A 25,616-nucleotide genomic window follows, 5' to 3' on the forward strand; every position below is an offset into this window, starting at 1 on the left:
GTGCTGGAGCTCTTGCCTGCCGCAGTGGCCGGGGAAGAGCAGCAGGAAGGATCTAACCCCGGGTACAGCCCTGGGCTCAGGTGATCTGCACCCAGTGGGTGTTTGTGACAACTCGTGGTAGCAGCTGCTGGGACGTGGCACCCAATACTGGCTGGAGGGGCCTGTTCCCTCACTTCTCAACTCCTGGTATTCCCCCCGCTAGGTGAAGGGGGGGATTTAGGCATAAAACCCAACTCCAGTGCAGCTCTGCTGCTTCTACAGAGGAGCCTCAGGCCTGCAGAGGCTGTGTGGGGAGTCTGGGGGTGTTACAGTCCCACCTTCCTGTTCCAGGTGTGCAGGAGCTGGGTCAGGAGAGCTCCTTGGCCGGGGCTGTCCTGCTCGGAGAGTGGTGGGGATGGTGTACACCAGCTGGAGGAGTGTGAGGCTGGTGTCTGTGCACAGCTGTTGTACTGCTTCAGCCTGCCCACGCCTCCCACCTCTGCAGAGCCTTCTCCTCCCTAAGGGCCCTGGAGTGGCAACGTGGAGGCTCCTTGGGAGGGGAGATCTCATAGTTCAGGAGCATCTTCTGAAAGGCTGTGAAACGCTTCTCTCTGGGTGGCAGAGGAGTGCTCCTCTGTCTGAAAGCTGTACGGATCTGAGGAGTTGGCAGATACTGATGCTGCCAGGTGGCCATCCATGCTGTGGTGGAAAGAAGGATGGTGTGGAGAGAACACTGCTGTGTCTCCCAATGCCCAGCACTGAGTCCTAGGAGGCTGCAGCTGGCCTGGTCCCAAGGTGGGGGTCTGTATCAGGGTGTCCCGAGGCTGCATCACTGCTGGGCTGTCTCTAGGGGCTGGGGAGGGCTGGTGCTGCCAAGCAGAGTGCTGTGATGCTGGCGCCCTAGCATTTGGAAGGTTCCAGCAGTGACTCAGCTGTACCGACCCACGGGGAGGTGTCTGGAAGGGTGGAAATGCGAAAAAAACCTAACAATCAGGCTAAAAATATTGCTGATGTGGTCCCCTGCAGTGCCTGCGCTTGAGTACTGATGAGCCGGGACCTCCTCTCCTGTCTGCGTAGTCCCTGGCAGTGCGGAGCTCTCAGCCTTGGAAGGACCTTTGCCTGCAAACCCTCCTGGTGTCACCTTGCACTCCCAGGGTGGTGTCACCATGCAGCTTGGTGCAGTGGGGATCAGGTGCCTGCCACCAGCCAGGGCTGTGCCGGGGGAGGCCAGAGAGCCACGGGGCCAGCTTGTGTGCTCTGGTCCTGCCTGTGTCCCCCTTCTCGCAGGGCTGCTGAACCCCTTGTGCCCAGGCAAGATTATTTGCAACGTGTTTTCCTTCTGGGCCCAGCACTGTAACAGGCTGGGGAAGTGTCCTTGGCCCGTGAGCGTGCCACATGTGCTGCCAGCCCTGGAGCTGGTGTCTGGAGAGAGGCTCTCCGGGCTGCTGCAGGCTGGAGCTGCCTGCCTCTATTGGCTGTGGGACTGAACTGCTGTCTCACGGCAGGAAAGGCATCTCCAACCCGCTGCTGCCACTAGATCTGTCAGATCTGGAAGTACTTCAGCAAGTCCCAGAAACCTGCTCTGTGGCCCGGGGAGGGGCTTTTGCAGGAAACTGGGCTTGAGCACTTCCAGTCCTGCCATCCCCAGCTGTATGACTTGCGGCAGCGTTTTCCCCTTCTTTAAAGTATCCTCGTAGTAGGCGGTCCCTTTTATCAAGCCCTTCCAGTTCATCCCTCTGCAGGGGCAAGGAGGGGTTAAGAGGGAGTGAGATGGAACTGCCCTTGATGGTATCCTTTACTGTCACTGCCCTATTCTTCAAGGAGCACAAGCAAATGGGGTCTCGATCCAGTTTTTGCCTGGAGAACGGGTGACGGCAATACATGGACAGATCCATGTGCAGATTTTTGGGTCTCCCTGGCTGTTTTTCAGCCTCCGTGCCAGCTGCTTGGTCTGGCTGGTCTGTCTTGCCCTACATCGGGAGGCTGAGGCTAACCGTATGTGGGACAGACAGACTTGCCCCCTGGGAAATCATCCTAAAACCACTCTGTTAACACTAACTTTGCGATGCTAACCTGCAAGGGCATTTTCGGAAGGATCAGCTCCTCTGGAGAAGATGTTAACCTCTTTAGGTGAGCTCTTCCTGATAGTGTCAGGTGAACCACCTTGCTGTATTTGCCTCTCCGCTTGGTGTGTGACTTTAAAGCTGCTTGTACAGCAACAGATGGGAGCTTCATCTTGGATCTGCACTCAAGGCTGCAGCGCCAGCCTCATCCGTGCCCTCTGTGTGCTGGCTGCTGCTGTCTCATTCTCTAGCCACAAGGTTACAGCTCCAGTCGCTCTGGTGGTGGGGAAATGGTGTGTGGGAGAGAAGCACTGCTGGATCTTTCCAGCTCTTGGTTCCCCTACTTCCCACAGCAACTTCTTCCTGCGGTAAGCTTGAACATGCTGATTATCTGTAGTCGCTTAAAATCTGCTCGGCTAGAGCTGCAGGCAATCTGTTGTGCATAGCCTGGCAGATAGCGAGGCCCTTGCGTACAAATCACTCTGAAGTCTTCAAGGCAAAACTGTGTCTCTGAAGGATGAAAGAAAGGACCTGTTGCGTAGAAGGAAGCGTGGTTGTTGTCGTGGACTCCTAGCCTTTCTTCGGGGTAACAGCAGGGGGGACTGTTTTCAGATTGTCCTCAGGAAATGCTGTCTATGGGGTGGCAGGCACCTGAGAACCCCCAAGTGAGAGTTGCTAATCAGTTTGGGAGTGGTTGTTGCTAATAACACAGCAATCACTGGCCATCCTCCAGCAGTTGTTCTGTGTTTGGCTGCAGAGTTTGGGGTAGACCTTGGAGGGGCAGAGGATTTGGGTGAGGAAAGTCCCCTGGATCTCTCTTCTCTCTGGCTGTTTAATTAGCTGCCAGACTAACCTGTGCTGAGCACGGTGTCAAGTGCCTGCCCCTTGTGCCCCTCCATGTCTGCGTCTCTCCCTGCTCTTTTACTTAATGTCCTTTGGACAAGTGGCTTCATGAGGCAGTCACTTGCCTTGTGCAGTGCATGAAAATCCTTCTTGTACTAGATAGAGGTTTCTGAGGCTCATTCTGACAGGAGAGCTTAGCATCTGGATAACTCTAGGTTGTTACCACAGTATTTAAGAAGGATTTTTTTTCTGCCCTCTAGTGAAAGGGAAGCTTCGGGTCCAGGGAGTGAGCACTTCACCCTAAGTGAGACTCACTTCACCTGTACCCTCACTCAGATTTAAGCCCAAGTCTGCCCAGAAAACTCAGTAAAAGGTTCGTTCTTACTGCTGATGGTGTGGCTTTTTGTACTGGAGCAAGGAGGCCAGGCCACCATTTTGCTGGCCTCAGACCAGCAATCAATTCAGGCAAACGGGTAACCAAAGACTTGGTGGTGGTGGGAATACTGAATTCCCATGTTCTCAGTGTCCTTCATTGCATGGAAGGGAAGATGGGCTTTCCCAGCAGCTGTGCCTTAAGCCCTGGTCCTTCTGGAGCAGCCTGTCCACTCTTCAGGGCTTAGTGGACACACAAATGTGGTGGTGGTGCCATCTGTGTGGAGGTTAATTATAATAACACTGTAAGGGAACAAAGTTGGAAGCTGGCTTGATTGCATGGTCTCGTGTGTATGTGGGATGGCCTTGCTAAAAGCTTGGCCTGTCCCATCTCAGATTCTGTAGGGCTTTTCTGAGGACGTGGTTGGTGTGGGTGCTTAACGGGCACTTGTTTCTTGAGTGTGTTTTGGTGAAGGTTGCTCATGCTCTATGGGCCCATTTTCCTCAACTGCTGGCCAGAGCTGTGGAGAGAAAGGAAGGAGCGCTTAATTGCTGCAGATTGCTCATGTGGCAGCAGTATTTGATCCTTAACAGAATAAAATATGTATCAAATAAGTAAAACGAGCACCAAAACTCTGTGTTTGCAATTGGTTCCTAATGGAAGTTGCTTAATCCACCTCTTAAAGCTTCCATTTGAGCATCTTCTCCTAAACAGATTTATTTTTGTTTGCGCTGATGCTGGAAAATATAAGATGCAAATAGATGAGTAACTGGAACAGGAATCTAACCAGCACCTCCGCGTGTTTCCAGCTAGCACTGAAGTGGGTCAGGGCGGCCTCCAGTCTTGTGCTGGAGGCACTTGCGGGAGTAGGCACGCACCCCCCAAAACCCTCCCCTTGACTTCTGTCAGGGAAGGATGTTTCATTGCAGCCTCTGGAGCAGCCCCGAGGGGCTGTTGCTGCTGCCTGTGTGCTCTTTGGGGGTAACAGTGAAAAAGTGTGGATGCAAGGAAGGCACAGACCTCCCGGGCGCCTGATCCTGCTCAAAACTGTTGGAGGTGCAGTGATGAAAATGCTCCAGGACCGGCAGATCCCCATCCTTCATCGTTGTGCTGCTGGTGTGTATAAATACATTGGGCTTATAGAGCTTGCCTATAAGCTTTTTGACTCAGGTTGAGGTCTGGAGCATGTGTTTCTCGGCTGGCTCCTGCAGTGAGCCTTAACAAGCACGTTGCCTTCTGAGGAAAGCATCAGAGCTGCTGTTTGGTGTCTCCAAGCTGCCCCAGGCAACTCAGAGCTTTGTCCTTCTGTCCTGTTGTGATTGATACTGGAGGTAGTGGTGGGGTGGTTTACTTGTGTGCAAGCTCTGGCCTGGGGTGAAATTCGTACCTAAAATTGTGCTGGTCAAATGAGCCATGGGGTGGGTAGGTTTTCCTCTAAACAGCAGATGGGATGCTTGCTGGCTGGGCAGAGCAGACACGAAAGGCTTTTCTGCTGCATCTTCATCAGCAGTAATATAGTAGGTCTCTAGAAGGGAGTCTGAATATGATTTTTGTCTCAGCGCCTTCATTACAAACTCCACAGAGTGTGCAGGTCTGTGTTCTTCCACCTGGAGCTGGGCAGGGGAGCTGTCTGGACTTCCCCACAGCTTTCGGAGCTGCTCTCCCAGTGTGCTGGGGCTGCCTGGAGTGGAAGGTAGGAGTGATGCCTCCTGCTCCCCATTCCTACCTCTGGGTTCATCTGCCCCTGCCTGAGACTTGTGTTTGTCCCTGGTACTGCCTACAGCATCCTGCTGTGATAATCAGGCTCCCTGTGGTGTTGGGGGGTGACCTGTCATTGCTGTGACACTGGGGGCAAGGCCACTGAGGCAGCAGGGGGTGTTTGGTCTGTTGGTTCAGCTGAAATCCCTCCAGCCCACTTACCATGCGGTGACTGCGGTAGGGAGTGCTGTCAGAGGGCATTGCAGACAGTCTGTGGAGCTCTTGACAGGTTGTCTTTTTAAAGTGATAGGGTAATTCAGGTTGGAAGGGACCTCTTGAGGTTATCTAGTCCAGTCTCCTGCCCAAAGCAGGATAGAAAAAGTGTGAATCCATCTCTTCTCCCAAGTAACAGGTGACAGGACAGGAGGAAACGGCCTCAAGTGGCACCAGGGGAGGTTTAGGGTGGATATTAGGAAAAATTTTTTTACTCTGAAAGGGTCACTAAGCATTGGAAGAAGCTTCCTAGGGAGGTGGTAGTCACCATCCCTGGAGGTATTTAAAAGATGAGTTGATGTGGTGCTTAGAGATATGGTTTAGTGACGAATTTTGTCAGTGTTGGGTTGATGGTTGGACTCGGTGATCTGAAAGGTCCCTCCCAACCTCGACAAATCCTATGATTCTATGGAAAGCTGCTGGAGGGTGGCAAAAGTAACACAGCCTGGGAGGGGCTGAAGAAACCGACTCCTGGGCTGCCTCAGTGCTCCCTGTTTAAATGAGCATCTCCACTGAGCTGGTTCTGAAATTATCTGCTTCCAAAAGGTGCCCTGGTCCTTGAGCTGTCACAGCTCAGATGTTGCGCAGTCACGGGGCTGAATTAACAGCCCCTGATGGTGTGGGCGGGGGGCACCGGGCAGGACATCCATCTCCAGCCGGTGCCGCATCTTCTGTCTCAGCACCTCGTAGCCACGTCCCTGGGCTTCCTCGCCTTGTGCGTGCTCCCTGTGGCGCTGGCAAAACAGCTGAATCACAGGTGATGCCTGTGCTCCTGCCAGCTCGGAGCCGCCCTCAGACACAGCCACAGCCCAGCTTCCCTCCTCGTCCCTCTGCCTTGTTTTCTTTCCAAGAGCACAGAGGGAAGGCAGGGAGGAAACAAAAGCTGTGATGGCGTGCAGACCTGGAAACTAACTGGGAACCTGCAGGTATCACTGGTGGCACTGGGTGTGCCAATCTGGTGGGGAAATCTGTGGCTTTATGCCAGCTGAATGCCTTAGTGAGGCTTGTGTGTGTGCCATCTCTCAAATACGCTTTAGTCCCAAGTGCAATCTTGTCTTATTTTGTTTTAAGTTTTCCCCCACTGCAGCTCACTGCCTTGCCCAGAGGGGTACGGCCAGCAGCCTGCTCCCCTCCAGAACATACCTTCGAAAGGTGCCATCCCCAGGGACCCCACACCCCGCAGGCTGTGGTGAAAATGAGTCAGTCTCATCCCTGTTAGCACGTAAAGTAACACGCCGTGGAGTTTGCACCCTGGACGTTGCAGCAGGATAATTGCGAGGAGTTTGGTACTTAAATATAGAAGTGTTTGTTCTTGAGGTTTGCAAAGCTGAAGCTTGTTGTGCAGAATTTGACCTGAATATGTTGGCTTTTAAATCTCTCCGGGAGTGATACATGTTAAACCCTGCTGTATTTCAATGTTCTGATCTTTTTAAAGACGAAGGCAGTTGTGGCAGTCTGCTTAGTGAACGCAATTGCCTGCGCACTTCTCATCCCGAGCTGTGTTTTAGCTGTCTTTACTGATCTTTATATTTACCTTGGGCATCTGTTTTCCCTTCCCAGAAACACAGCAGTGAATTCCCTGCCTCGGGAAGCAGCGAGGCTCGTTGTCAGCCAGGTCCTGCTCTCTGGGTGCGGGAGGACCGCTGCTCTCAGATGTTAATGCAATAAACTGCTCCGTGTTCCTAGTGCTGCTGCTGCTGCTTCCATTTTTCAGGGCATGCTGGGGAAGTGACTTACCACGTTGGTGCCAGAACCAAGAATAGACCTCAGGTGTCCTGACGCTAATTCTGTGGTTCAGCTGTGGGATCAGGCTGCCTGTTTTTCTTTTTTATTCCCCTGCCCCCTTCTTAGCAAACCAGAAATAGCTGCCCGAATATCCTCAGTTCTTCTTTGCCCCAAATGAAGACTCTGCCAGGGCAGAGGTTCCTCTTTAGTAGTTCAGGAACAAAAAGGCCTGTGCTGTAGTTCTTACTTAGGTGGTGCTTGCTGTTGGTTTGATCACATCTGCAGCTCTTGGAGTTGCTTTTCTTAAACACTGGCAGTTGGTTCAGGGTGGTAGAGACTTGTGTTGTGATGTACAGCTCCGGGAAGTGTTGCACGCATCTGACTTGGGGTGGCTTTTCTCATAGCAGCAGTGACTTTCTCCAGTGGAGTAATGGGAGTATAATCAAATTGGGAGGATTTGAGCTGGACAAGACCTCTAGAGGTATTGAAGGATGAGGAAGCCCTAAGGATGGAGATCACTTCCACTTCTCCATGCCCTGTCCCATGCAAGTTCCACTTAAGAGGAAGATGGTTTTGAGCCACTTTGTGCTGCAGCTTTTCTCTGTTTCTTTGGGCACCTATAAGAGCCTGGCTGTTCCTTGTTGCTCCCTGTTACAGAGTGAATGGGGTGGGGGGGAATCCAACACTTACCTTTCCTGGGTCACATGAAGCCCATTCCCTTACTGTGTGCTGCAGCCCCACAACTGTCCCCACAGCTTCTGCTGGGCTTGGTTCAGTTGGTGTCCCCTGTACTGTGGCTGCAGGTACGCTGGCTCCTGGCAGGCAGCATGAGGTCCCACAGCTGCAGGCCTGAAGTGCTAGAACTTCACTTATGATGAGTCTGGAGTATCTCTTTCCCCTTCCTCTGCAGCCGTGTTTTTGAGCAGCTTGGTGCTGGTGTGCGATGGAGGGGGGAAGCTCTCTGTGCAGCCTGTCTGGCTGCGTCGCTGCCGTAACTACAGCGACGTTAACTGTGGCTGTGGGAGGTGGTTAAGGTGCCCGTTTGCCTTTCAGACACGCAAATGTTTCTCTTGCCACAAAGCTGCTCAGTGTCTGTAGGAGGTGCTGCTTTTTGGCTGACTAAAACATTCAGCCAGCTCCCACCCCACCAGGGCAGAGTCTGGCTGGGCGGTAAAAACTGCAGACGAGCTGTTTTTCTGGAACTGCAGCAGGCTATTGTTTGGGACATCAGCTTTTTTTTTTATTATTTCTTTACAAGCTTATTTGACGAATGACAAAAGAAACTGCACTGTGTTCAGTCTCCAGGGCCTTGCTCGTGCTGCTTCCCTCCTTTGCCATCCTGTCCCAAATGTCACACAGCTCTGCAGCCCCTGGGTACAGCAGGTGTCACCGAGTGGAAGCAGAAGCATGGTGGCACTGAAACCTGTCTCTCCTGACCTTAGTAAGAGCTTTCCTATCAGTCTCTTCACCCCTGCCTCTGTGAGGAGATGGGAGCAGAAGGGCAGACTTTCAGTGTAAGTAGTAGCTGCTGGGTAAAGGGGAGATCTTGACAGTTTGCCATCTCTCCTGTGCTGAGTAGCGCTTCTCGGGAGATTGAAACGTCCCTCTCTCTAACTTTGCTGGTTAGAGAGAGGTGCCAGCCTGCAAAAGTGACCCTCTAAAGGCCTCAGCGTCATATACCTGCTCAGACAAGCCCTGGTGCCTTCTAAATAGGCTTTTTTCCAGCCCTGCAGTGAGCTTGTAAAGGCTGGAACGCATCTTCAGAGCGTGACTTCAAAAGAAGCGTGTGCATGTTGCTCATCTAGCGCTTGGTGCCTCTGCCAAATGTGGTGTGGAACTGCCTGTGCGTTCAGTGTGCAGGTGCCAGACTTTGCTGGGAGTAGAAGAACCTGGGGCCTGGCATGTTGTTTTGCTCTGGGAGTTCCTTGTGGGCTCGGATGCAGTTACGTGTGCCCTCGGGCGAGTGAAGAGGCTGTGATGTGAGTCGCCCTAGGGCGAGTAGTGGTTTCCTCCATGGGGAAGTTTCTACTGATGTTCTTGGTGTGGGGAAAGGCCTTGAGCAGAAGGACCTGGACAGCTGTAAGGTGAGAGGTTTTTTTGCTCAAGTTTCCAGATAGATGCCCTTCACTCCTTACCATGTCAAGCTAATGCTGTGCTGCTCTGCTCTTGTGCTGTTGGCTGCGTCTGCTGGGTGGTCTCCCACAGACCCAAGCTAAAGCAGAACTACTTGCTCGGAGGACAGCTTAATGACGGCAAAGCTTTTTGTCCACTTTAGCTGTCAGGAATAAATTCAGGGGGTGCTCTGTGGGTAACTTATCTTAAAGTCTCATTTAAGGTATGAAATGTCCTTCGTCATCAGTGTGGTGGTAAAGCGTTTTATTTACCCAGAGCCCTTCCCTGAGCTGCCAGCCTTGGTAAGGCCAGCTTACCCATCTCTTATAAAATGGGCTTGGTCAAAGCTACTAGGAAGGCTGCAAACCATTCTTAAATGGTTGTAAATTATAGTACGCAGGGGAAAAGTGCTTCAAGGTCCTGAGCAGGTGCTGGAAATCTTACAGTTGCAAGTCTGAGGGGCACATGGCAGAACAAAAGCTGCCCTGAGGCTGGTTGGGCATTGGGCGTCTCGCTGCCGGGGCATCTTTCCCAAGGTGTGTGCTGTGAATCACAGCCTGTGCTGATGGAGTGATGGGTCTGAGACTGGGTAAGTTCACGTCAAATGTAGTAACTCAGTAGCTGGTAACTGGATTTAAAAGATGATTTGGGGTCTACAGGACAGAGTTGGCATAAAGAGTTGTAACAAGCCACCCTCTTGGGCGTGATGGTTCCAAGATGCTTCCACGTGCTCCCGCCGGTATCTTTAGGGGCCCCAGGATGATGCAGGAATTACGAGGACGTATTGCAGCAGCAGCATCCTGACAGCCTTTACTAGGGAAAGCTCAACTCGGGAGGAGGAGTGGTTCATAAAATGCTTGTTCTCTAGAGAGCGACCTGAGCGATCTGGACGAGTGCCATGCTGGTATCGAGACTGCTCCACAGAGCTCTTAAATCTGTCAGGGTTTGGCTGACGTGCTCAAAGACGGAGCATGCTGGCTCCGAATCCAGTCGTTAAAGCTGCAGCAGTGAGTCAAAAGTCAGAGCTGAGTTTCTATTAAAAGCTACCTTTTTTGCTGTCCCCTGCAAAGGAGCGTTGGCATGTGCCTCTCTTGCAGCTCCGAGCGGAGGCAGGAAAAGTTCCAGAAGCTCTCTGCAGACTGCCGTGCTCCGGGCAGCGGGGCTGCTGTGTGCGAGCAGATGAATGGGGACCGTAGTGAGCCTTCAGTTAAAATTTCCCCTGTAGATGTGCAAAATGCTTAGTTGTTTCTGTTTAGGGTTGGTTGTGGTGTTTGGTTTTTTTTCATAGTCTGGGTAGTTGCCTGATATTTGCTGTTTCACTTGGGGATCTTCAGGGATGTTCTTGACACCAGAAATTGCTGATGCATTTTGCACGTGTTGGAAATGCTTCTCTTCTGCAAGCTGTCTGCCTGGGAGACGGGGCCAACTTCCCTGCTTTCATTGAGCAGCCCCAATGACTTGAGGGCTTTTTTTTTTTCAGGTGGGCAGCCTTTGTCAGGCTCTTGTGCCCCATCCCCCGGGAAGGGGGCTCAGTGGGTTAAAGCAGGGAGCTAGAGAAGGATGTTTCTTGGTTGGGGCGGTGAGAAACAAGATCTGATCCCTTATGCTGGTGTTTCCTAGGCTACCTGTGAAGGCTGGCTTCAGGGGACACAGCCTGATCGCTAGGCAGGCGCGGAGGAGGAAAGGCCAGGCTTTTCCTCCTGATGTCCCTGTTAGTGGCTGTAGGTACTGTGTGAAGCTGAGTCAGACCCACAGGGGTGATGCGGGGTCTCCCCTGAGCTCGGTGTAGCCAGGCACTGCCTGCGCAGACCTGTCAAAGCTTCTGGAGTGGATGAAATCCGTCTGCGTTAACGGCAGGATGTCAGCGCTTCCAGGAGGAGAGGTGAGGAGCGGGTCAGGCATAGCCGGCAGGACTTTGCTCAGTGGTAGGTGCTGAAACTCAGATGCCCAGACAGCAGATCCCTTGAAAGGCCAGTAATCCTGCTACTCGAATGCACTCATACTGGCCTTACTGGTTTTCTAGCTGTGATGAGAGCTAAGCAATCCTGGGAGCAAATGCGTGAGCAGTGGCTGCAGCAAGCCAGAGATGAGGGTGAAATAAATGGGGCAGGGCAGCTGGATCCTGTAACACCTTTGGGAGCTCCTGATGAGCCCCTGGGCCCTTGCTGGTGCATCCCAAATGGAATTCTGCTCCCCCCATCTCTGATAACCAAGAGATGAGGTGCAGGGTGGTGTTGCCTGGCAGCAGTCTGCGTGGCATTTGCTGCTCCAGGTCTCTAGGAGGTCCGGGGAGGAGGACATCGGTGCCGGAGTGTGTGTCGGTGGTGAGGCTCGGGCCATGGGAATCAGCTGCTGTTGCTTGGACTCTTGTACTGTTTAGTGACTAATCAGATTTTTTTTTTGAGCCTGTTTAACAAATTCAGCTGTCTCCCTTGAACAATACGCTGGCTGTATTTTTAAACGCGTCACGTGGCTTCAGAGAAGTCGGCAAACCAGCGTAGTGCGGCTCGGCTGGGCTGGGAGATGCTCTGCCCTGCGCTCTGACTCTTAGGGAGCAGCCTCCTTCCTCCCCGACTCCAGCCTGTGGCAGCTTCCCCTGGCTCCCCACTGCTGGGCTGCTGCTGCCCCTCCACCGCTGCCCAGGGTGAGTACCGCTGGGCTGGTGAGGGTTTGGGCTGTGGGGCTGGGTTTAAGGGCAGGTGCTGCTGTTGGGGAGAGACAGGCAGATATTCGGAGGGCAGGAGGTCCCTTTCCAGGCACAGTCAGAGGTGAGTTCATCGTAGTCCTGTGCTGCAGCCCAAATGGATCTGTGCCTCTGCTGGGGGAAGCAAATGTAGGGAGATGCTGTGGCTGTCACTGACAGCTCCTGCGGAGCAGTTCTGCCTCAGGTTGAGGTAGATGCTTCGAGTAAAGGACCCACCTGTACTTGTCTGGGTATTTTGGTGGTGGTGTGAGTTATCTCACTCTAGTGTGAGGCTAAAGATGCCAGCTCCCTGGTCAGTATGCTGCGAGTTACACTGCTTGGGGCAGGTATATCCCAGCATCCTGCTTCGGCCACTCTTGGCAGCTTTCTCTGGCATTGGCACCAAGTGGGTACTGGTGTCTGACTGAAGCGCTACCACCTCTTTGTGGTAGCATTTTTCTACTTGCCTGGTTTGGGCAGTGTTCTGAGCTGTTAATCCTCTTCTGTACAAGAGCTACCTGAAAATCTGCATTAAAAACCTTGAGGTCCTGGCTGGTTGACATCAGGTAGGGCTGGAGGATATCAAGTGGATCCCAAACTTGCTTCACTGAAAACTGAAAGCTTCAGGGCAAGCTGCCTTGTTTTGCAGCCTCTGAATAATTAAAACCATTTCTGAACGCTTTGCTTTTTTCGTTTGGGGACACATTCAGCTTGCTGAGACTTGCTCATTTTGAATAGAGCTGGCTGGTGTCGTGCCCCCGTGGGATCCTGTGTGGCCGAGCCTGCCCTGCCTCCCCTTTCCTTCTGGGTGGCAGCTGGACCCACACTGCTGACCCACGGACCGGGATGGGGCTTTCATGACCCCTCGGTGGCCCGGTGCTCTGCTCGGGGGGGAGGGCAGCTCTGTTAGGGAGGAATTTGCTTGCCTGGATTCTCCTGGGTGGGAGGACAATCTGCTGCTGTGCGAGGGAAGCAGTCTGGCGCGTACTCGCCTGTCGGCTCTCGAGCAAAGGCCTGACCAGACAGGCTTGTTGTGAACACGTAGCGGGGACGGTGCTCGCTGCTGACGGCGAAGCGGCTCCTCTCTCTGCAGGCCAGGCTGGTGCCGTGCTGGGTGCCCACAGCCAGCCCCTCTCAGGGCTGATGGGTGTAGCATCCCACCGCCCAGCCTGGCCCTCAGCCTGGCTACCGGTGTGCGCCCAGTCAGTGCCCTCCACGGCTAAAATTGTGTGGGTAGCTGCCCCCCACCCCTCCCACGGTCCCAGCTTTCTCCAGCACGAGCAGCAGGAAATGCCAGTGTGAGGGCATGGACCTGTCTGGGAGCATCTGAGGCCCGTAGCTGGGGGTCTCCAGTTCTGCTCCCGGGTAAGATGGGATCTCCTGGCTGATCTCAGCCTTGGGAGAGTGACCCACCCTCCTGTCTGTCAGCCACACAAGGCTGCTGCTGGTTCTAGCTGTGCAGCAACTGCCCTGGAACTGATGGCAGACAGCGTGCAGCCCTTCTGGAGTGGTGCAGAGGTTGGTGCCTGCCAGACGTGCCACCTCCTGGACGAGCCATTCATGGCCTGAGGGGAGCCCAGTATCCTCCTGGGCCTCTGCCACGAGAGCCAGGAGGGAAGGAGGTGCGTCACGCTGCAGCACTGACAGGCTCTTTCTCTGTTGCAGTTCTCGGCATGCTGAGTAACCCTCTTGGGAACGTCCTGGGGAGGCCCCCGCTGGGTTTCCTGCCTCTAGACCCCATTGGTTCAGACCTGTCAGAAAAGTTTTCCACACCGACACTGAGGAGCTCCCGCCTGGATTCCCGCTCCCTCCTGGACTCCCGCTCCAGCAGCCCCTCGGACTCAGACACCAGTGGGTTCAGCTCGGGCTCCGACCACCTCTCAGACTTGATTGTAAGTTTGGGTCCTTGCACGTGCTGCGTGGTTCCTGGTGTCTTGCTGCTTTTCAGGGGAGCACGGGAGAGCTGTGGGGGGCTGCAAGCTGTAGCCCAGGAAGGGAAGGGAGTGCTGGAGGGATCTGTGATGCTCACACTGACACAGCGTGGTTCTGCAGCCCGGGGTTTGGAGGAAGGACTGCTGATGCAGTCCTTCTTCAGAACAGACTAACACTATCCTTATATTTTTTTTTCTTCTAAATAATGTTTTGGCCTTATGGCTTTGTGCTTGCAGCCTTAATGGGTTAAGTAGCTCCCAGAAGGATCCAAGTCCTTGAGCTGGTGTGTGGCAGGAGGGTGTCTGCGCCCTGATCCCAGCAGGGAGGTGGCTGATCAGCACGGCTGCCTCCAGGCTCCAGCCTGGCCTTCCCAGGAGCTCCTGTCTGCCTTTCGTTGCCCTTCCCCTTTGCTGACTGCACTTCTCCATCTCGGGGCTGTTTCTTCTAGAACAAACTGGGTCTAGCCTGCTCCCATTCCCTAAAGCACAGCTAAATTTGGAAGCCAGCGAGCGAGGCGAGTGTCTGTCGTGCTGACCCAGTCTGTGCCGCAGGCTCTGTGTCGCAGCGCGAGCGGGAGCTCTGGTTGCCAGCGGGGCAGCTCTGCGGGCGCTGCTCCCTGGCTCCTCTGCAGGACCTGAGGCTCGAGCCAAGGCCGAGCTGCTCCTGGCTCCACCATGGCCTTGACCCCCGTGTTGGGATGGGCGTGAAGGACACAGTTGGCTGGATGTGGAACTGATTTCTCCTGTGGCCCGTCCTGGGGAAGGGGATGGTGCTGTGTGTGGCTGCGGTGCCCCGGGTGCTGGTGATGGCAGGCGGTGGGGGTGGCAGGGCTGTGCTCCTGAAGGTCAGGTCTTCCCCGGCGTGGCCTTGGCGTGGGCGGCTGTGCCGCAGCAGAGCGTGGCTGGATCCGCAGAGCGGCTGGCACTCGATAAGCTGCAAAATGTCTCGCATCCCTGCTGTTCTATTAATCCGTGTGGTTTTGTGGTGTGTTGGTTTTTTTTTCTTTTCACTCCTTCCACCCTGGGAGAGACACGTTAAACCTGTGAGCGGTGGGGTCTGTGACCGGCTGAGCCCTCACCCTGGTCAGGCAGGTCTGTGGAGGGCAGAAGCCACCTCTCTGCCTGCACCCAGCTCCTGGGTGCTACTGGCAGGGCCCAAAGCAAAACATGAGGCTGCTGGAGTGGTTGGTGTCCCCTGGGGGTGGCAGATGTCCTTGAGGCTGTGCAGGCTTTGTGGTCTGCCATCCTGCTTAAGGATACCCACTGCTGCTGACTTGGCTTAGGTTCAGAGGGAAATGGCTGTAGGGGGCAGACCTTTTCCAGGGAAACTGTGGTCTCGTCAGGCTGCTGGGACAGGTGAGGTTGCTGCTTTCCTGCCTCTGCCACACCTCAGAGGGTCTCGGGAGGTCACCGAGAGCCCCTTCGGCTGTGGGTGAGGACAGGGCCCCGGGGTGATGCATGACCTCCAAGTATTATGAGCTCCTACTTGGAAGCTGGGTTTTAATGTGGACTTTCTCTTGCAGTCAAGCCTTCGCATCTCCCCGCCCCTGCCCTTCCTGCCCCTCAGTGCGGTGTCCAGAGACTCCCTAAAGATGGGTGTCGGGTCCCGGCTGGATCAAGACCAAGCTGCCCCAGCTGCAGTCACTTCCTCCTCAGCCAGTGCATCGAAAAGATGGCCTGGAGCATCTGCATGGCCTTCCTGGGATCTCTTGGACTCTCCAGAGGACCCCTTCAGTATCGAAAGAGAAGCCAGGCTTCACAGGCAAGCAGCAGGTCAGTTGGATGGTGGGTCTCAGTGGGCTTCAGTGTGTGGTGATGGTCCTGTGCTTCTGGGAGGGAACGCAGGTGGCCTCTGTGCAGATAATGTGGCTGGACATGAGTTTGCAGCAGATCAGACCTTTCTCCATGCACAACCCTGACTCTGGGTCTACCTGCTGGCAGAAAAGCAGGCAGGATGGACAGGCAGCTGCCTGTCACTGCTGCTGAACCTGTAGTTGTGGAATATGGGGATTTTCTTGGAAACCCAGGGGAGAGCGGGAAGTGAATGCTCTTGTACTGAGTGTTTGCTTGTGCTTGTCCCAGCTATGAATGAAGCCACCTGCACCTGGAGCGGGCAGCTGCCTCCTCGACACTACAAGAACCCCACCTACTCCTGCAAAGTGTTCCTGGGAGGAGTCCCCTGGGACATTACGGAAGGTGAGGCAGCCCCCGGCCAGCCCCGTGCTGAGCCCTTGGATTTCATCAGGAGGTTGTAGGATGAAGCTTTTATTTCTTTGGGAGGGAGGCACTGACTTTGTCTCCTTCTGTCTGTAGCTGGACTGATCAACACCTTCCGTGCTTTTGGCTCACTGAGTGTGGAGTGGCCTGGTAAGGATGGCAAACACCCACGCTGCCCTCCCAAAGGTAATATGCCTAAAGGTAATAGCGACACGGTAGGGTTACTCTTTTCCCATGCTATGTTACAGCACGGCTGCTGGGCTGTACGGCTGCATGCTGGTGACTGGATGGTACACAGCACCCTAGGGTAAATGTCCCGCTCTCACTGGGGTCACACCAGGGGCGCACAACGGTCACCTCCAACCTAGTGTCCCCACCTGTCCCTAGCAGGAGCTTGGTCTGGGGGGTCAACCCTCTCTGGTGCTTCTGGAGCCCCACGTGGGGCTGTCTTGCTGTGGATGATGGCCGCTGGTCCCTGCTGCCAGCACCCAAATCACAGCACCCTTGGCATAAAGCTCATGTGGTGAGTCCCAGTGTGTGTCCTGGTGAGCTGTGGGGACTGATGAGCAGGCAGCTCCGGCAGCGTAATCCTGGCTCAAGCAGCTGGGCTGACGTGTTGTGGAAGCAGTAATGAGTTTTGGGGTTAGGAGTCACCAGTTTGTAGGCTCGGTGGTGCCTGGTGGCCTCCTTCAGTGACCCGAGCACCACAAGGTACAGAGCGTTGGCACTGATGGGAGTGACTTCAAAGCTTTGAACTCCTATTTCTGGGCCAAAACATCCTAAATGAGAAGCAAAGTCTGTTTTCCTGCAGGCCACATTGTGACCAGGCTGGTGGGTGTCCACTTGTCATGTCTAGATGTGGCTTTGTGTGTGGGGGACAGTGGCCCAGATGGCACTGGGTGTGGGTGAACCTGTCCCTGATGGCCAGGCAGCCTGTGCTGGGCTGAGTTTGGGCTCTTTCCCAGCCTGGCCAGTCTCTGCTCTCAGGTGGATCTCCCACATCGAGTCTGCTGGGGCAGGTGCTGCAAATCCCTGCCCTCCCCTGGAAGGGGTTGAGGACAGCAAAGGAGATGCAGTGCAGATACTTTGGGTGGCATCTGAGAGCGATTTTGAGGGTGTCTGCAAACCGGGATGATCTGGGTTTGTGCTGCTACAATCCTAATGGCTGCTTCTTTCCTTTTGCCTCTAAAGGATACGTCTACCTGGTGTTTGAGTCGGAGAAATCTGTGCGTGCTCTGCTCCAGGCGTGTTCCCAGAACCTCAGTGAATACTACTTCAAGATGTCCAGCCGCAGGATGCGCTGCAAAGAGGTGAGCAGACCCCTGTGGGCCCTGCAGGTGACAGCAGGGTGTGCTGCTGGGATCCTTGGAGGATCCTTGGGGTGCACAGTGTTTCTCTGCACCAGGGCTGAAGCAGAGCAGCAGAATCCAAACTGACCCTTGGCCATCTCTAATGGAGGTGTTCCTGTGGTGGGGCTGGACACAAGCGAGGAGGGCAGTGTCACATCGGTGTTTGTGTCCTTCACAACAGCTCATGTCAGGAAATGTCACCTGGAGCTCCTGGATCTGTGGGAGACCCTGACTTCACAAGGCCAAGCAGCTTCAGTTACCTGGAAAAGCAGTGCAGGAACAGGGGTTTTACTGCTTCGTGTGGTGTCACACCTTTGCTTGCGGGGACAGACTGTGATCCCGTTGGTGCTTTATTGGATCTCATTCACTCGCAGAAGGAATGGCTTTGGTGCTTTCCACAGCCAGATACTTTGGGTCCACAGCTGTAACTACAGCTCTCCCTAGTGCAGCCTCGGCTGGCTGGACCTGTGCTCTGGAGATGGAGGTGCTGGGGGCTGTCAGAGGCTCAGGTTGGCCTCGCGGTGAAGGAGGACCTTGACTGTAGGTCAGTTAGGACTGTGAGTTTGGGCTTAAAGAGTTGAGATTCAGCTCTTATCTAGAGGAGTGTGAAGTAATTGCACTCCACACAGCTCTCCTGGTGCCTGGCTTCTGGCAGCACTTCCAGGCTTGGTGACTGAGCTCTGGCAAAGTGTCTCCTCTTCAGAACCCTGGATCGGCTGTCTCGCAGATGGAAGCTCCTGTGGAAATTGGCAGTGGGTGGGTTGTTTCACTGATCTCCTCCAGTGACAGGCCTCTGTGCGGGGAGGCCTCTGAGCGGGCTGGAAACGTAGGTGCAAGCAGTAGGTAAAATCCACTCGTGCATGGATTGTTTCCTGGCTGCTGGCCCTGAGGGACCAGTGGTTTGGCTGGAAGCAGAGCGGTGTGGCTGTTGGTTTTGTCCACTTGAACAGGCCTGTGGGCTCTCCTTCCAGTACCTGAAGGGAGCCTACAGGAAGGCTGGGGAGAGCCTGTTTACAAAGGCCTGTAGTGACAGGACGAGGGGCAATGGCTTCAAGCTGGAGGGGAACAGATTTAGACTGGAGATGAGGAGAGGGTTCTTCACTGTGAGGGTGGTGGAGCACTGGAACAGGTTGCCCAGGGAGGTGGTTGAGGTGGAGATATTCAAGGTGAGGCTCGACAAGGCCCTGGGCAACCTGGTCTAGTTGGGGGTGTCCCTGCTGACTGCGGGGCGGTCGGACTAGATGGCCTTTGGAGGTCCCTTCCGGCCTGGGCAATTCTATGATTCTATGATCCTGAGGTGTCTGGAGCAAGGCTGTAGCTCCAGAGCTGTAGTGCCCCGGACACAGACCCTGACTAACAATAAGAAAGTGACATTTCCAGCTTGGGGGTAAAATCTGAGGATCTGGGATGGCTTCTGCTGTCAGCTGAGGCACTGTAGCTTTGGAGGCCCTTGGCTGACCTGCCCCACGTGTGGTTTCAGGTGCAGGTGATCCCGTGGGTGCTGGCAGACAGCAACTTCGTGCGCAGCCCATCGCAGCGCCTTGATCCCAGCAAGACGGTGTTTGTGGGGGCTCTGCATGGGATGCTGAATGCCGAGGCCCTGGCAGCCGTCATGTGTGACCTGTTTGGAGGGGTGATCTACGCTGGCATCGACACGGACAAGCACAAGTATCCTATCGGTAAGTGTCACTTGCAGCATGCTCCGAGGAGGCTGCAGCAGTGGAGGCTTGTTGGAGCGGGTCCAGAGAAGGGCGACAAAGATGGTGAGGGGTCTGGAGAATAAGTCTTATGAGGAGAGGCTGAGGGAACTGGGGTTATTCAGCCTGGAGAAGAGGAGGCTGAGGGGAGACCTTATTGCTCTCTACAACTCCCTGAAAGGAGGGTGTAGAGAGGTGGGGGTCGGTCTCTTCTCTCAAGTCACAGGCGACAGGACAAGAGGAAATGGCCTCAAGTTACGCCAGGGGAGGTTCAGGCTGGATATTAGGAAAATTTTTTTCACTGAAAGGGTTCTCAGCCATTGGAATGGGCTGCCCAGGGAGGTGGTTGAGGCCCCATCCCTGGAGGTGTTCAAAAGACGGGTTGATGTAGTGCTGGGAGGTCTGGTTTAGTGATGATGCTCCTTGTTTGTTGTGTGGGTGTCTATTTTTGTCAGTGAGGTTGACGGTTGGACAAGATGATCTTTAAGGTCCCTTCCAACCTAGAAGATTCTGTGATTCTGTGTCCCTGGCTTGGTCCCTCCCTTCCCTTGGGAAGGTGGCCTGGGATACCTTGGGCAGGGCTGGCAGAGCCAACATTCCTGGGAAGCTTCTAGATCATTCCACAGCAGCTTGAGGTTTTAAATATCTCTTTAGGCATTGCCAAAGGGTTTTCTGCCCTTGTTCAGTGTGGTTAATGGTCAGTAGATGCTGCTCTTCCATCCCCAGAGCAGAGATGGCTGTGGGTCTTGCCCCAGCTCCTGTTGCCTGTCAGGGCAAACTCAGGCCCACTGGCTGCTGGTTTGTTCTGGTGGAGAGGTGGTAGCACAGGTAGAGATGCTTCCCAGAGTCTTCTGACAGGGTCTACTGGGGAGTGACATGTCCACCTCTGCTCAGGACATCAACCTGCCTAGGGTCAGAGGTGCTGGGAGTGAGTGTGACTCTTGGATAATGCTGCCTTCCTCTGCTGGGGCTGAAACCACAAACTGCTGCAGGCAGCAGCAAGGACCATTAGCTGCTTTCTGCTCTCATGGGGCTGGCTTCTGCCCCAAAGCATGACCTGTGGGTCAGGTAGATCCGCTGTGCTCTTGCAGGTGGAGAGGATGAAGCCTCTGAGATTCCACCTCCCAGACAAGGCTGTGTGTTTGAGAGGGACAGGTCACGCGTGCAGCCCTCTCCCTGTGCACTGCTGAGATGGCCTCCCAAATGGGAATTGCTCACTTGCCACTCATGTCACAGGAGCTGAAACATGTCACAACAGTGTCCCCTGTACCTCTGTGGTGGCCTCATTTGGGCAGGGAACTGTACTGAGGTTGCTGGTCTGTATGGAAGAACCCTACAGCTGAGGTCCAGCTGTACTTAAGAAAGGACATACTTAAGGAGGGACCATGAATTTTGTGTGTTGCCAGGCAGGAACAACATCAGAGTTTGGTGGTGCAGGGCTGCCTGCTGCTTGTCACTGTCCTTGGACAACTTTCAGGCTGTGCTGGTCCAGGCTTGGTGCCCAATGCCTGGGATTAGGACCTGCTCGTGTTACTGAAGTGGCCTTGGGACAGTCCCAAAGGGTTGGAAATGGAAGTATGAGACTTCAAGCAAATTGTTAGTGTGACCACAGCTGAAGTCTTGCACCGCAGATTTTGCCCCATGCTGGCACTGTGAGGTCCTAGAGTGTGACCTTAAAACCTCCTGTGGCTTCATGCAGGCCCAGATTGATTGCTTTGGCTCCCAACAGGGGACTGGCTTTTCCACCCTTGAAGCTGTCTTAGAGCTACAGCAACATGAACTCCATTCTAATAACTAAACTGTACCCTGATTTTGTTTGGTGTTGATGGAAGCATCTCCTGTGCTGAGATGTTGCTCCAGGCTGGGCAGAAGGTTCCTCAGGGAAGACCACTGTGTCTAACCTGCTGAATCATCCCAAGGTGATCCTGCTGGCAGCAGGGAGTGAGAAATCAGTGTCTAACTGTAGAGATGAGGAACTGCCTTTGAGACCAGCCCATCAGCAGAGCCAGCTGTTGCCCAAGACGGCTTTGGGGGTGGGTGGGGGTGTCCCGTGGTGGAGTTGACCCTTTTGGAAGAGGAAGGATCCCCCTGCGTGTGGCTGCAATCCCTGTAGGCAGTGTAACCCCAAACCACATCCAGGCCCTCCAGCCCACGCTTGTGTGATGCTAAAGGAGGGGTGTTAGAGGGGTTCTGGGTGACACTCTGCAGGGTGGCTGTCAGTGGTGAGCTGAGCTGTAGGGATCTGCCAGCACACGGCACGGTCCTGCGACCGCCGCAGCTCCCCTTACACTGGAGAGAGAAACTTTTAGGTAAACACAAGTACGTTTTTCCTGGAGCTTAAGGAACCTTGGGAAGGAGTGGTGCAGGAGCGCTGCTGGCTGGTGGTGAAGCTGCAAAGCACGAGGCTCCGGGATGAGTGGGAGGCTCAAAACAAAAGCTGCTGAGCTGTCTCGGCTCCAGCTTATTTCAGGTGCAGGCGAGGAGCCCCCGCTGCCCTCAGCAGTGCCCTGGCAGCCTCCCTCCCCCTGCCTGGCCACTGCCAGCCCCCCTGGGATTGCCACCGCCTGGAAGCTCACTCTGAACCAGCCTGGGGGTGTCTGTGGAAAAGCCTTTCTGCTCTCTGCTGCCTGCTGTGCTCCTCTTGCTGCCTGGGGAGGGAGGCAGGCAGGGCCACCAGGCCTTGGAGACCATCTCCCTGCAAAAGCTGCTTCCCTGCCAGGAGCCGAACCGTGCCGGGGGCTTGCTCTGGGCCTCACCTGGGTTCTCCTGTAGGTGGTGGGTCAGTCTAATGCTGGTGGCCTGGCTTCTTCCAGGGTCTGGCCGTGTCACCTTTAACAACCAGCGCAGCTACCTGAAGGCAGTCACCGCTGCATTTGTGGAAATCAAAACTACCAAGTTTACTAAAAAGGTGAGTGGGAGCCACTGGGGGTGGCCCAGGGGAGCTGAATCTGGGGGCGATGGGTGTTTCTGCTGGGAGCACTGGGACCCGTGGAGCCTGCACCGTATCCTCCTCTGCCCCATGTTCCTGTGGAAGCAGAGAGAGGTGGTGAACTGCTGCTCTGCCGATGGATTTGGGGCACACAGGGCAGTGGGTTGCTGCTGGTGGGGCAGCCCGGGGAGCGGGCAGTTGCCCCCAGCACTGTTCCATGCCCACTGCCTGCTTCTCCTGCAGGTTCAGATCGACCCGTACCTGGAGGACTCCTTGTGCCAAGTCTGCAACACCCAGTCCGGCCCTTTCTTCTGCAGAGACCAGGTAAGGTGTTCTCCAGTTGGCTCTGCTCAGCTCCCGCCTGCTGTATTTAGGGGAATTCCTCAAGGAGCAGCAGGATCTGCACCTTTTAGTGTCTGGGGATGCCTGTTGTCCCTTGCCGTGTGTTCCTGTAAGAGCCCTTGTTTTGGAGGAGATGGACCCCTCCTGGGGGCAAAGGCAGCTTCTGCCCTGCCTGGATCCAGGGATGCTGCAGCTCTGCTGGAGCTTCCAGAGCACCAGGTCCTCTGGTGGGGCAGCAGGCTGACCCTGAGGGGACACTGCCACTCTGTGAGCCTTGACAAGCTGGAGTGCTGTCACCATGCAGTCTGTCCTGGCGAGTAGGGCCCAAGAGGTGGTTGTCCCCTGTACTCGGCACTGGTGAGGCCTCACCTTGAGTACTGTGTCCAGTTTTGGGCCCCCTACCATAAAAAAGACATTGAGGTGCTGGAGCGGGTCCAGAGAAGGGCGACAAAGCTGGTGAGGGGTCTGGAGCACAAGTCTTATGAGGAGAGGCTGAGGGAGCTGGGGGTGTTCAGCCTGGAGAAGAGGAGGCTGAGGGGAGACCTTATTGCTCTCTACAACTCCCTGAAAGGAGGGTGTAGAGAGGTGGGGATCGGTCTCTTTTCTCAAGTCACAGGCGACAGGACGAGAGGAAATGGCCTCAAGTTGCGCCAGGGGAGGTTCAGGCTGGATATTAGGAAAAATTTTTTCACTGAAAGGGTTCTCAGGCATTGGAATGGGCTGCCCAGGGAGGTGGTTGAGGCACCATCCCTGGAGGTGTTCAAAAGACGGGTTGATGAAGTGCTGGGAGGTCTGGTTTAGTGATGATGCTCCTTGTTTGTTGTGTGGGTGTCTATTTTTGTCAGTTAGGTTGACGGTTGGACAAGATGATCTTTAAGGTCCCTTCCAACCTAGAAGATTCTGTGATTCTGTGATTGGAGGCACTGAGTGACCTCCACTCGCTGCGTGCAATGGAGCTGGGCCATGGTCTGCTGGTTTCCTGCAGAGTCTTGGTGGGAGATGAGCAGCAGCAGGCTCTGCTCCGCTGGGAGAGGTGGGAATGCAGCCAGTGGTGGCTGCTGTCCTTGTCCCTGCCTGGGTGAGGGGCAGAGGTGCCATAGCCCCTGCCTGCAGTTGCCCCCAGGAGGCTACTTCTAGCCAGTGCCCAAATCCTGCTTTTTTTCTAATCTTTTCCAAGAAGGTGCCACACTGGAAGCTCAGCAGAAGGCACCCTCTGGGGCAGCACTGCTGGAATTCCCTCCCTCTGCCTCACTGGGCACAAAAGCAGGGAGGGAGGGGACACCGCTTGGCCCTTGGGCCAGTGTCCCTTTGCCTGGCCTGGAAACCCCCTGCCCCACAGCGTCACCCCTCTGCTCTTCTTCCCTCCCCCCCACTCCTAGATCTGCTTCAAGTACTTCTGCCACTCCTGCTGGCACTGGCAGCACTCCATGGAGGTCCTGCGTCACCACCGCCCGCTGATGCGCAACCAGAAGAACAAAGACTCCAGCTAAAGCGGCCGCCGAGGCTCCGGGGGCTGCCGCGGGCGCAGGAGAAAAGTCCTTTTGTGAAACCTGCCAAGTGGGAGAGCGCACGAGCGTGCCTGCTGGTGCCAGACCCAGGCTGGGAACGCGCTTCCTGAGGACTAACGGGGGAAAAAAAAAAAAGAAAAAAAACAACAAAAAGAAAAAAAAAATCTTACATTCATGTTTGCACTTGCTGGTCTTTTTTTTTTTTTGTTTCTGCACTAATGCACAGTGAATTTTGTTGGGTTTTGTTTGGGGGGTTTTTTTGAGGGGGGGGAGCGCCCCTCAAGCAATTCTGCAGTTCCCAGACTTTGGTTCCTGAGTTTGCTGACAAGAAGTCAAAACAAAAAAATAAAACACAAAAGGGCCACGTGTTGAGAAGGTGTTGATGCAGATGCCTTCACCTAGGTTTTTTATTTATTAAAGGCGCTTTTTTACATTCCTTGCAATACTGATGGTGATAATGCAGGTCTCATTGGCTCCATTTTTTTGCAGTTGCCATACAGTGCCTTTCCATTCATTTAACCCCCATCTGAACGGCATAAACTGAATGTTCAGCTGGCGTTTTTTACTGTAACAACAAGGAGACTTTGCTCTTCATTTAAACCAAATCATATTTCATATTTTACGCTCAAGGATTTTTACCAGTTCCTTTTTACACTCTTAAAACAGTTTTTAAGTCGTTTGAAATGAGAGATTTTTTTCTTTCCTGGCAGCTTTTAACATTATTGCAATTTTGTGTCTGGGAGCTGCTGGTGGAAAGTTGTACATCGAGGGGTTTGCAACAGAACAGGACGGCTCTTCTTTTTTTTTTTTTTTTTATTTTTGGATTTGAAACTGGACCGGATAAATGATCTCCGAGCTGCTGTATATAGTTTTAAATAGTTTGTTGCACTTTTTTAAGTTGCACTTAAGGGGGGTTGATAAAGGTTTTTAATCACACAAAGTCACAGGACTTTTTTTCTTTTTGTAACTAGCTAAAAAAGGGCTGCGTTTCGGTGGACAGATGAAGGTTCGTAGGAGCCCTTTCTCTTAGAGGGGACAAGTACTTTTTTTCCTTTCCTTCCCGAGATGTACGGAGTAACGGTGCAGTCGACTGAAATGCTGCTGCTGAGATTTGAGAACTTTAATTATTGTTGTTAGTTTGTTTTTTGTTTTAAAACTTTCCCCTCTATTGGAAGCTGTGTGCCAAAGAACCAGTGTCATAATTTCTCCCTCTATTTTTTTTCCTTTTTTTTCCCCTCCTGCTGAGCTGATGTTGCATTTTGCATATCCCAGCTGCTCTTTGTGGGGTTTCGTGAAGCTGTGTGTGAAGTCTCTACCTCATTGTAGTATATGCAGGCAAGACTGTACTCTCCTACAGACGCGTGGAGTAAGCTGTGGTGTAGTTTTTGGCACATAATAAACACGTTGCAGCAAAAAAATAATCCTCTTGTGCTCTTTGCTTGTGCGCCTCGTGCGAGATCTCTGTGGGGTCTCCTCTCTGGGTGAGGTACGGGGTGGGAGAAGCTGAGCCCCGGCCTGGCGTGGTGGGGGACGTGTGGATGCTGTAGGTGACTCTGCTGGGAGAGGGGTTTTTAGGTGCCAGTTTCCAAAGGTCCCTTCAGAGAGTGCCTGTGGGACCCCTGGGCAGAAGCAGGTGGAGCTGCCCTGCTCACAGCAGGGAGTTAATCAGGTTAATTGGGATGCCCAATTAAGGGGTGACCTGCTGGGGTGGCTGGCAGGGGCCATGGGCTCCAGGGCTTCTGTCTGTAGGGATTAGCAGGACTTGGGGGGCAGTAGGGCTGCCTACAGCAGCTGCCTTTGGGCTCCCCATGGCCCTGGAGGGGGCCTTTGGGCTCCTTCCTGATGTCCCCTTCCCATCTCCTGCAGTCAGTAACTCCTCAGGTACCCGGGGTGG

General features: G+C 54.2%; 1 protein-coding gene across 6 annotated transcripts in view; it reads left to right on the top strand.

Moving 5' to 3' along the window:
* CPEB1 (cytoplasmic polyadenylation element binding protein 1) overlaps positions 1 to 25,134 on the top strand; it is a 37,742-nt gene extending 12,608 nt beyond the window's left edge. For 3 of the 6 annotated variants that reach the window (XM_014961619.1, XM_014961617.1, XM_014961616.1), the window contains exons 3-11: positions 13,415 to 13,641; positions 15,204 to 15,453; positions 15,763 to 15,876; positions 15,994 to 16,098; positions 17,089 to 17,207; positions 18,727 to 18,925; positions 21,757 to 21,851; positions 22,116 to 22,196; positions 23,594 to 25,134. In XM_014961619.1, coding sequence (XP_014817105.1) covers positions 13,415 to 13,641; positions 15,204 to 15,453; positions 15,763 to 15,876; positions 15,994 to 16,098; positions 17,089 to 17,207; positions 18,727 to 18,925; positions 21,757 to 21,851; positions 22,116 to 22,196; positions 23,594 to 23,704 — 1,301 coding nt within the window. In that variant the 3' untranslated portion in view covers positions 23,705 to 25,134. Of the gene's footprint in view, positions 1 to 11,393; positions 11,711 to 13,414; positions 13,642 to 15,203; positions 15,454 to 15,762; positions 15,877 to 15,993; positions 16,099 to 17,088; positions 17,208 to 18,726; positions 18,926 to 21,756; positions 21,852 to 22,115; positions 22,197 to 23,593 lie in introns of those variants that run through there. The other 3 variants (XM_014961618.1, XM_014961620.1, XM_014961615.1) reach the window with 3 other exon arrangements.
* Positions 25,135 to 25,616: the final 482 nt, after the last annotated feature.

This window comes from Calidris pugnax, unplaced genomic scaffold (assembly GCF_001431845.1).
Source record: "Calidris pugnax isolate Ruff unplaced genomic scaffold, ASM143184v1 scaffold492, whole genome shotgun sequence".
Lineage (NCBI taxonomy): Eukaryota > Metazoa > Chordata > Aves > Charadriiformes > Scolopacidae > Calidris > Calidris pugnax.